Here is a 12,171-nt window from a genome sequence, read left to right as displayed (position 1 = left end):
AACTGGCGTAGGTTTCATTTTGTCACCGGGATAAGTGGGTGGTTGAATTCTAGGTGGTGGTTTCGGGGCAACCGAAGCAACGTCATTGACATTGACTTGATTGGCGTTGATGGTCTTTGAAGCCGTCAAAGTGGCGTTCATCTTGCTGTTTGCTAGACCCGTTTGTATTTTCGTGGACGTCACCCTCGATACGATTTCTTCGCTCGTCGTTGGATACAATTTGGAAATTGCTTCCTGTCGAGTGACCTCCGAAACCTCGGGATAAGGCGGTGGAGGTGGTGGTTCTCTGGGTGTTACCGCGTCGTTTCTCGGAGGCGTAGGCGGTGGTATCTGAATTCTTTCCCTGGGTGAAGTGTAAGGTGGCGGTGGTGGTGGATCGGTTCTTCGTGGTGGCAAAGGTACGAACTCGCCGCGAGTAGCATTATATGGTGGTGGAGGCGGAGGTTCCCTTTCGATGTCGGATATGTTGGGTCGCGGTGAGTTTATGGTTGCGTAGTCCATGCTTACTGGGTAAGGAGGAGGTGGAGGAAGTTGCCTGTCGCTATCGGTTCTTGGTGGCGGAGGTGGTGGGGGCATAGTAACGTAGTCGCAATCAGAGTCCATGGAATTGCTAATGGTCTTTCGAGGAGGATAACGTCCAACTATTAAATCCGAAAGTTCATCGGCTGACAAAAGAGGTCCAACGCTGGAAGGGTCACTACCATCGCCTCTGAAGCTTCCTGCGCTCAGTATGCTATTACTGCGTGATCTAGAATCTTCGAGCTGCTGATCCAGAGCTCCCGTCATGGTAGAAACAACGTTACTAACGTCCTCATCACCTTTGCAGACGCTGTAAATAGGTTCCTGATCTTCGGTACCAACATCTTCTGTATACACGTCGCTTGTCTCGGATCTAAGACCACTGTGTATGGTATAAAAACCAGATGTTACAGAAGCCTCGTCAGTCGTAGACTGAACAGAACTTAAGGCACACACGTCGCTCGCTGTAGAAGATCCGTTCGCGTCACCGGTAGGTGAATATAAATCTCCCATTCTTTCATCCTGCATCTCACTACTCCTGAGGGTATATACCCCACTAGTTTCGCTAGCAATGTCAGTACCTGAAAAGGAAATATGTCGTATAGTACAAAATTAACGTTATAATCGATAGAGATGTAAAATAATTACTGATATTTGTTTAGTTGCAACTGAATACCCTGTGAAGCAAACATGGCATGGTACTTACTTAGTTAACTAACATATTTATGGCTTTTTGGTAGAATAAAAATGATTGTAGGCAAAATTGCAGTATATACATGTAAGTCAGAGATAAAAATTCTAGAATTTAAAAAGAGACGACCTTAAAATACTTTTTTTCTTAACAAATCTAAATTATCGAAATTATTGTCAATATTTTATCAAGATATAAGATGTATGTTTAACAAATAGTTAAGTTCCCCTCATACTTTTACCATTTGAATAAATATCATTGTATATTTTAAGGTCTTACTATATTCTTTTAATCTGGAGGTATACATAATTTTTTGTAAAACTTACCCGCGTATTTGCCACCTTTTTTGCACCTGTCGTAAATGGCGCCAGGAAAGCTAGCAGTTTCTGACGAAACCGCTGAATTCTGTGCCGTATGCGAATAACCGAGTTCCAGACTGGAAGTCGCGGATGTACGCCGCATTCGCGGCGGTCCACCAGCAGGTGCATTCACAACCACGACCGTGCTGCAGCTGCTGCTACATTGTGACCCTTCAGCCGCCGTGGCCGCGTTCGATGTCAATCGCAATGCAGCCGTTGTAGGAGTGCTGTCTGTACCATCAACTTCTGTAATTCGTGCGATGGTTTGTAAGATTGTATATATTTGTATATTACAAATATCTACCGTTACTACTTTGTGATAAATTTTGATATGCTCTTAAAATAATTTTACAAAATTCGTTAAAGGAGTTAAATGTTTGAAGAAACAATTACGTTTTTGAGAAAAGTCTTCTCATTTTTACTCATAAAACATACCTTCAAAATTTGGTTACGGTTATGCACATAATTCTTATTATGCTTATCATTATATAATTCAATCCTTGTAAATTCTATATTCGTATAGAGGAAATAAATTTACCATCCACAGTGGAGACTGGAGAGGACGGCATGGAACGATCCTCGACGTTTGCATTCGAGCCGTTGACAACACCGCACTGAATACCAGAGTATGAAGTATTTTCAGTAAGACGTGGCAAACATTCGGTCGAGGCGGGCGCCGTGTCTGGTTCATCCTCGCTGTGTACCCGGTCGCTGACAATTCCAGAAGTCGTGTTGGACGACGTGCTCGAGATAACAGAAATTCGTTGGTCACCGCGCGCCCCACGTGCTGTTAAACTCAGCTTGCACCGGGCAGGATACATGTAACAGTCGCGAAGTACTTTCCTCTCTGAAATAAAAAAGAGAACATTGATTTTGAGATAAGACTGCAGCTTCGTATCAAAGAGATTTCTTTTTAACGTTATACCAATTAAAATTTGACTATGTTTAATTTGAAATTAATACAAGTTTTACCTAATCAAATTGTAGACGTCACTGGAATTCGATTCCATTCAAGATAGGCAATTTGATCGACATAAATATTTAATCATAGATAAAGAACAAGAAGGGAATACAAATTTATATACAAAAGCGTTAAGGGAAGAAGAAACCAATGAAATATGACAAAAAGAAACCCAAATCGTGTCGTAACAACAGGTGTACTTGGACAGTTGAAAATGACTTTTTATACATTTATCAATAAGATTGGTAAAAAGAACAGAGGCTATTAATTTTGAACAATATAAATTTCGCCCAACCGACCTTCCTCTTCTCGCCTCTTCGCTTCGTTTACTCTAGGTGCTATGGCCATGGAGAACTGATGGGTATCTCGACAGAGTCCCAGAAGCAATTTGCTTTTATCATCGCATCCACTGTAAAGGGTGAGCTTGTCCGGCTGATCGACTGCGCGTATCTCAAACTTCTTGCGCTGCAATAGAAATGCAACAAATTAAAAGATTTCCGATATAGATATTTCACGTAGATTGAACAAGTTTGATAAATTTTTTCGACGCGAAAAAGAAAAGAAAATGGTATTATAACCTTTGATACGTTACTTTAACGAATAACGTGTCACGTTTGCATGATTTTCGTAAGTATAAAAACAGTGAAAAGAGGACAAACTACAACACGATACATCACACAATGCATAAAACTAACGTCGAAGCAAAGTTTGCCGATGTTGTTCCAGGCGAAGACACGCGGTGTTTCCTCCTCAGCGTAGACTCGCACCCCGCGAGCGCAAATCGCAAGGAGTATGCGTCCCGGACCTGCCTCGTTCTTGCTTCTTCGTAACCGATAGAGGTGAGCGTTGAGCGGCGCCTCCAGCAGCACCGCCTCCCGGATGTATTGCAGTTCTGCCTCCTCCCTCGATAAACCTCGGTTGTCCCTGTGCTGTGCCGCAAGCACAGCGAGCACATTCGACTCGAGGCACATCTAATCCAACATAATCGTTCGTTACGTTTAAATGAAAATTCAATAACTACCGCTTCCGCAAATTACAACGCGCACTCATTGATAGACGATAACTATAACGCGTAAACGCGTTGGAATTAAACTTTCCAGCCAGTATCTAATGGCCTTTACGATCGAGAGATATTAGCGCTTGGGATAGGTCTACATTCCAGCGGCTGATTCGTAGAAAAACAAATGTTAATTATCTATAGAGTGTCGAAGATACTTTTTTTTTTTTGTTCAAATCCGCTATAGGAGAAAATAGTTTGTTAGTTGATTGTTCAATACCTATTCGAACTGTGGACTTTTCACGTATTTGTGAGAAATTTGAAGGACGAACAATGTATGAAGTATTCGACGTAGATCACTTATTACGATATTTACTAGATGAAACAAATATTCATTTAGACTACATTTTCTTCGATTACGTTCATAGTAAAAGTGTGAAATTGCATAAACATTCGCAGTCTAGTTTCATGGGCTTTTACGAAATAGTAACTGCACATTTTAAATTGAACGAAGAAAAGCAAAGATGGGACAAGGGAAACGATAAAACTTCGATTCCTCTGAGTTTTAAAATAACAGATAGAACATTTTAACCAAGGAGGTCGGTAAATATGAATGAAATACTTACGTGTGGCGGAAGGTAGTCCGTGGGCTTGCAGTATCCCACAGATCCTGCGTGTGGCCTGTGTCGTTCTTCGGAGTAATCGCCAAGATCGGCTTGTAGGGCAAGACCCGCGAGTGTGAGCAAGGGCGTAACGATAGATGGTTCGTGTAAGGGATGGTGAGGATGGAGGTTCTCCACCCCACCGCCATGCCTGACAACATTGTCGCGCAGTTGCAGGTAATAGTGGTGGCGCGTCGTTTCATCGCTGAAATGATAATCAACCGGTTAGCTTCGTTTTTGTTCTACGTGATTAACTATCTTTAATTATCGAGCGAGTTTTTTTTTCCTTTCTTTACAAGAAACTACACATTGGGAACAAGTTCTTCCCATTAATTTGCGTGATCGAAGTTGTTCTACGAGTAGTTCTACGATGACTGGACGCGGTATAAAAAGTCATAAAATTTGTTAATAAAAAGAATAAGCAAAAAAGAAAGATTGCGTTATGTAAAGTTTAATTATTTAAACGTAAGCGATATTAAAAATCTCGAGCTAAGAGTTTGCTTAGTTCGTCGTTTCGTCTTGTACGTCATTATTTTATTCTCTCGATTATCATTCAGACAAAAGTTGGAAGATGATTAAACTACTTTTTGTTACATTCTACGCGCTTCCTCGAATTTGCTATAAATCATCTGACTCGTCATAAAACACATAGATACATATATAAATACAAAATACGAAAGTCAGACACCTTGCGGCAGAACTTTCCAAACTAACGTATGATCAGGTTATTACAACACAGTGTCACGGTTACGTGTAACCTTGGACGGTAGTTGTGCCATAAAAATAGTTATTTACAAAACTTCGTACGACCAGCGAACACTATCTATTATCCGATGTAATAACAACGAAATAAGGAACTAATTAGCTTCGAATCGTCCGCTCACTCGATACACAGATACATATATTACAAAACGATCTTTTCAATTACTAATAATATTAACAAATCGGAGGCAAGCAGAGATTATGTAATTCGGCCATTGCGAAAGCTTAATCGAAAAACATGATATTTCACGAGCCATAATTGAAACACACGTCATACGATCCAGGAATTCTCATTAGCTAATTGATACAACATAACGCAATCAGAGTCCCTCTACAAAGAATAACTGCAACAAAATCCACGATTTACCGTATGCCGGAAGACGTGATATCAAAACAGTCATCTAGACATACACAGTGCAACAGCATAATTGTCGGGTGTTGAAAATAGAAAAGAAAAATATGCGCTATCACGTAACATTACGTTAATCTGAAGTTGTTGTTCGTAAGAAGACCCTGTACAGCAGATCTTCGCCAGTGTTGCGATAATTCTCGTACATGATTTTGCAAACACTGCGAACGAATCGTCGTGTATCTTTAAACGTAGCGAAGAACTTTTGCGACAAATTACATGCCCCAGGATTGGGTTTGTCGGGTAGATAATGACCCAAAACACGCTGTCCATGTCGTCATTTAGAACACTAAAAAATTAAACTAAAACTAGTTATGAAATAGTCTGCCCAATTGATTTGAATCCAATAAAAATGCTTTGCATTGAGACGCAGACATAAAATCTAGGAAATTTGTACGCTACTGTATTTATTCGAAATTTAAATCGGTTGGTCTCTAGGGACAACATAACGTGGAATTAATCTTGGCACGAAAGGGCATATTTCAGAAAGAATATAAAAGAAAATGTCTCAAGCAACGCGCTGGTATAGTCAAACAGAAAATATGAATTGTGAGACTATACTCCTTGCGAATGACGATATAGGCTCTCTTCTTGGGTTACGTCGTAGATCCACTTTCAAGAAACTAGTCGTGGAGACCTGTGCCGAAAGACACATCGTCATGCAATTTCGCGTAATGATAAACAATGCGCTGCTAGCGCTTGAATCCTTGGAGATTCGCAACGTCACGTTCGACATATTTTGTACGTGTTACGCATAACGACACCGTCCCCGTAAATCTGTAAGTTTAATTCTCCACGATTCTTAATAATCTTCTACGGTTCTTCGACACTTCGTGTCGGGGATACTATCGATTCAAGCTAATTCAATTTTCTGGAAAAAATATCTGTTATCAGACGTTTCAGCGGACTTGACATCGCGATAGAATTTCTCCAATTCAATGATCTAATTTTGTTCGATAATTTCTTGTTCAAACGTCATCGTGGAAATGTTACTCAGACAGATGGATCTCTTAAGGGATCTTCAACCATAATTTTAGTGAAAAACTTCAACACGTAATATACGTAATATACGTAACTATATCTCGCGAACGCGCAATTTCCACGCGCGTTAACGCAAGAAATACAGCAGAAGCATGTAACAGGTTAGAAATCTCCAGACGAATCAAACGGAAAGCAAGCTGGCAGATGCGATGAAAAAGATTAAGAAAAATGATCCAAGCAAGGGAAGAATTAACGAAAGGTCGACTGGAGTGTTCGATCGTCCTCCAAGCATGTTGGTCCTTTCACGAATTAAACCCTCGTCGACGCGGACGTGCGGTGAATGCGGCGTGGCTGGATGTAAATCACGGGTTTCGAGTGGAAATCAGAAAGCAACTACGGATCGGTATAATTACCGGGACGAATGCTTTCATTTAATGCGTACGGTCTATCTATCACGCGCCACGTAATAATTTATAATTACAAGAGTAGGTAGCACTTAGCTACCGGACAGGAGTCGAGATTTCGTTTCGTGAGAGGGAGATCCGAGCCACCCTTTTTTCTTTTCCTTCCTGCTTTCTTTCTTGTTCTTTATTTACCACCCACCTGTCTTTCTCTTTCTCTTTGAACAGAACGATTCTTATATATAGGGTGTTCTAGAATTAAAAAGAAAAATTCATAAGGAGAGCCTAGATAGAACCTGATAGAAATTCATTATTTTGATTTTATTATTAGTCTAAATTCCTACAAATGATTCTTCAACGTACTCTGCGATATTTCTTGTACGAACTCGAGAAGACTTTTCAGATTTGCTGACATTTATATGAGCTCAATTACGAATCTATTAGAATACGCGACAAGTCATACCTTCTATCCGAGAAGAGGCGTAATGCCACATGAATATACAAGTTATTTCGTGTAATACTTGTACATAGCTATCTGTTATTTAAGTTTATGACCGAAGATAGCCAATGCTTTGAAGCGTGACAGGGGCTTACGGATCGATGATCAAAAGTATTTCAATCAAAACTTCCGAATCGGACAACAATGTCAAAAATTAGGTATTTAGAAAGTTAAAATGCATTTGCATACAATTTTATGTATATAACAAGAACATCTTGTCACTGCTTCGTGCGTTAAAATTATGTGATATTTGACGCAAAAATACCTGATATGCATAAATCTACGTATGCATCATCGTCGTTTCTTTTTCTTTTCTTTTCTTTTTTTTTCTTTTTTTTTTTTTTTTTTTTTTTTTTTTTGACAATTTAGATCAACTAGTTAGGTTCTCTACAAGATAGGTACATAATTATGTGAATACGAGTGTACAGCGTATATTGTGATATTATGGTGTTCTTCCATTCTTTCCAATCTCTTTTCGTCCGATGCGTTTAATCGTTCTACCACAATTAAGAAGCTTTGACAATATAAATTTTAGACGACAGCGGATGAACAATCCGTCTAATCGCTTCCGTGAGATTTCTGTAAAATTGCAAGTAACGGGTTATACATGTTCATATTGCCTATCTAGGAATGTACTGTTTAACACGTATTACGCTATATATTTTAACACCAGTTAATATAATAATATTATCCTATAATATTCTCCCAATTACGACAGGAAGTAACAGTATACGTATACAGTTATATCCATGTACGTATTATGTAGTATATCTCATTGGTACTTCTGGTAACGTTCATACTTATAGCAAAACACAAAATGAAATATACTGGAAAATGAAATTACAATGGAGTTTGATAATTACGATTCACCAAAATGCAAGTTTTTCCACTGGTATTTTTAAAACGTCGCTGACGATACAGTTCAATCCTGTCAGATTTATAACGGCACGCATGTTTAATAGCTGACATTATGAAACGTATGACTATATCACGCGTTGCCTGCTTTCCAACGCTAAAAAATCCACACTCCAAGAACCTTCGTTCGTAAAAACTAAAGCAACGACGAATATGCGTTTATTAGATGTAAAATATTTCTCTCGTCATTCCCTGTCACCTGCTGCTCCATTAGTTCGTACTTTTTTTACCGAATATACTGAAACATTCTGTACGCGTGTCATACCTACTACACGTGTACGTTCAACAGTGTAAAACTTCATTTCTCTTATTCCTCTCTTCTTTTCTCGTGCTTCAACTTATTGTTACATCCTCACCCATCGTCTATGTATCAGCTATTTCTCTCTTCCTCGATCTTGGAGGCCCTGGTGAACCAGGAACCCCTTATAACCGCGATATATCGCGGCTAGAAGAAAACAAGGAAAAAAGAAATATAGAGACCCGGTGAACTATGTGGGTTTGGCTGTTTAGCCAGCTACGATGGCACCAAGGTAGTATTTGAAGCGGAACGCTAATTACTCCGATTAATTCTGCAATCTATTTGGGGGCCTGTCCGATAGCCGGAGCGTTCTCGACTAATTTAGCTCCCTACCAGCGGCCAGCCTCTTTCGAGCGAATAATTTGTCAGCCAACGTAGCGTGGATCCGACTACCGGAGTTTTTATCCCCTTGTTCGCTGATCTCGAATGACGATTCGATTCGATAGACCAAGGAAGTAGAGTTACTCGAGTCAGAAAGATATTTCAGCGAAGCCAAGTAATTTGACATGCGGTCCGCGGAATTCGGTTATGAACAACTTTCAAGCGATCTACGCTTGAAAACAGACTGTTTAACTCGTTACTGACGACACGATAAGCAACGAGATATATCGCGTATATCGACGGTCATAGTTTCCCACGAGATAGGATAACTTGTACACGTCGAAAGGAAAAGAGTCAATTTTAATTAAAATAATTGAATTACTTGAATTTTGAAAGATATTTTGTTCTTCCTTTTATTAGTATCCATTTTAACCGTAACCATATGGAATCGTTTTCTTACTGTATTCCATGACCATGTTAAAGACTAATAATGTCTGAAAATACGCAACAAACTCGATCACTCGGTGAAAATTTCAAAACGCAATGTTAAAATATCGAAGCTTAGATAACTCGATTAACTCTACCTTACTATGTACGTACATAGTTGAGTTGGTGCTGTGACTTGAATGTTAGAACGAATTAAAAGGTATTAGGAATGACGTTAGGTAATATAGAGGTGAAGTTAGTATTGATATTAGCTGATATTGGCACGGTGATTATGTAAACCGGCAGAATGTGACTACCTATTGAGAAATCTATGTGTAAGCGTTACCTTAGGAGCAATGGTGTGTCGACGTAGTAGCGAACGCGAAAGTAGAGGACGAAAGCTGGTCTCCCGCTGCTGTCTAAGCCCTGAAAATCATGAAATAAAGGTGTCATGAGATCGACTTTTACCATATTTATCGATTACTTATATTTTCTATACTCTGTTTTATCATATAATTTTCTTACTACAGCGTCCAAACATTATTCTAATAGATTACAAGATTTCAATGATCCACGGTAATTAACCTTTGTGATTACTAATTTTTGATAGTAACCTTTGCGCTTTATTTTACTCATTTTTACCTTCCACTATATTCAAACTAATTCCAATCTTACTTGCTAGTCCTAAACGAAATATCAAAATTTATATTTACAAAAAGGAATTGTACGAATTTTAATTCAATAAATTTATCAAACAATGTACGAAACAAATTTGAAATAACAGGAAATATTTCATAAATTTATTATTCGTGTTCTAATTACTCCTCGGTCTGAGCAATCATTCGATAAATCGTATCATAAAATTTGAGTCGTGTGCAATCCTAAAATCGTTCTTATTTTGCGAACGTACCAATTGTGAATCTCTGGTAACTTATATTCCATGAACACCGTAAACAAATTGTATTCCGATTTTACGTCAGTGAGTATATTCTAGTGACCGCGTATCCTAGAATATCGTAACATGAACACGTTGAATCAACACAGAATTCATCCTATTAGCCATAATTCAACTTTTCTATACCTTCTAGGCAGTACTGGTAACCAAGACAATGATCTGTTTTCATAATTAAATTGTTTCCCCGCGAACTAGAATAAGTAACGCGACACGACGCGTCGATCAACTAAATCAAACAAAAGACTCTACTCGTATTATCCGCTCGGTGAATCGATAATACTCGAGATCGTTTTGTATTTAACAATCGCATTCGTCCGGATCGTGAACCATTGCAGAAATCTTCACCCTCGGTCGACTCAACGACCGAACCTTCTCATTTTATTCCGTCACGAAGATTTGCTAGTAAACGTTAAAACTTGATTCTCGCTAAAACGTAAGGGACATAGATGGTATTTATAGAATTTATACAGGGTGGTTGGTAACTGGTGGTACAAGCGGAAAGGGGGTGATTCTACGCGAAAAAAGAAGTCGAAAATATGGAATAAAAATTTAAAAATTTAAAAATTTGAAAATTTGAAAATTTAAAAATTTAAAAATTTAAACATTTGAAAATTTAAAAATTTAAAAATTTAAACATTTGAAAATTTAAAAATTTAAAAATTTAAACATTTGAAAATTTAAAAATTTAAAAATTTAAACATTTGAAAATTTAAAAATTTAAAAATTTAAACATTTGAAAATTTAAAAATTTAAAAATTTAAACATTTGAAAATTTAAAAATTTAAAAATTTAAACATTTGAAAATTTAAAAATTTAAAAATTTAAACATTTGAAAATTTAAAAATTTAAAAATTTAAACATTTGAAAATTTAAAAATTTAAAAATTTAAACATTTGAAAATTTAAAAATTTAAAAATTTAAACATTTGAAAATTTAAAAATTTAAAAATTTAAACATTTGAAAATTTAAAAATTTAAAAATTTAAACATTTGAAAATTTAAAAATTTAAAAATTTAAACATTTGAAAATTTAAAAATTTAAAAATTTAAACATTTGAAAATTTAAAAATTTAAAAATTTAAACATTTGAAAATTTAAAAATTTAAAAATTTAAACATTTGAAAATTTAAAAATTTAAAAATTTAAACATTTGAAAATTTAAAAATTTAAAAATTTAAACATTTGAAAATTTAAAAATTTAAAAATTTAAACATTTGAAAATTTAAAAATTTAAAAATTTAAAAATTTGAAAATTTGAAAATTCGAAAATTTGAAAATTTGAAAATTTAAAAATTTTAAAAATTAAAAAAATAACGTTAATCGAGACAACGATCTACAGTGAGATCCGTTATAACGAGACGTGATAAAGTGCACGCGTACCGAGCGAAAATTCAAAGTCGATTTTCTCGAAAACAAAGCCTCGAACGAAAAATTGTTATTCTATATTTTCGACTTCTTTTTTCGCGTAGAATCGCCCCCTTTCCGCTTGTACCACCAGTTACCAACCACCCTGTATATTAAAATCGACATGTCGATACGCGAATTTACCATTTTTCTTTTTCCTCTTCTACGCATTAGGAGGTTCGAACTAAAACACATCGATGGAGAGAGTGAAATTTTTTAGTTTCCCGATTATAGCACGGTTAAGCGTTTAATTTACTTATTTGTATCTGAGATTCGTGCGCTTAACTTTCGGTGAGAATAATAAAATAACAAGGAATTTGGAACGAACGAACGAAAGTATAATTCTTCTTTTATCTTCGTGGTTTTCTACGTTTCTAGTATCACATGTAAGAAACACGTACACCTTAAACTTTCAATTATAGTACAATGAAATTATAGTACATCGCACGCTTGCTCGAGTTTTGTCTCGTGTTACACTGTAAAAGTCTTGATCGTTTTATGAAACAATTAATATATAGATCGGAATGTTACTTAAACGTTCATTGTGCATTAAGAAGATTCGCATTATTGTATTGTTACCAGTGTTTTTCTTCTAAACGGAAGAAATTGTAT

The 12,171-nt window shown here is 36.7% G+C and overlaps 1 protein-coding gene across 1 annotated transcript in view; it reads right to left on the bottom strand.

The window, feature by feature from the left end:
• Window positions 1–12,171, bottom strand: part of LOC100741674 (protein expanded-like) — a 126,558-nt gene that overhangs the window by 2,627 nt on the left and 111,760 nt on the right. The window contains exons 6-12 of the mRNA XM_024368401.2: window positions 9,548–9,627; window positions 4,154–4,394; window positions 3,226–3,501; window positions 2,830–2,995; window positions 2,108–2,416; window positions 1,537–1,815; window positions 2–1,100 (exon numbers count right to left, since the gene is read on the bottom strand). Of these exons, the coding sequence (XP_024224169.1) occupies window positions 2–1,100; window positions 1,537–1,815; window positions 2,108–2,416; window positions 2,830–2,995; window positions 3,226–3,501; window positions 4,154–4,394; window positions 9,548–9,627 (2,450 nt within the window). The remainder of the gene's footprint in view (window position 1; window positions 1,101–1,536; window positions 1,816–2,107; window positions 2,417–2,829; window positions 2,996–3,225; window positions 3,502–4,153; window positions 4,395–9,547; window positions 9,628–12,171) is intronic.

This window comes from Bombus impatiens, unplaced genomic scaffold (genome assembly GCF_000188095.3).
Source record: "Bombus impatiens unplaced genomic scaffold, BIMP_2.2 scf_0442, whole genome shotgun sequence".
Lineage (NCBI taxonomy): Eukaryota > Metazoa > Arthropoda > Insecta > Hymenoptera > Apidae > Bombus > Bombus impatiens.
The sequence above is the reverse complement of the archived record's forward strand: the minus strand, read 5'-3'. Positions and strand labels throughout refer to the sequence as shown.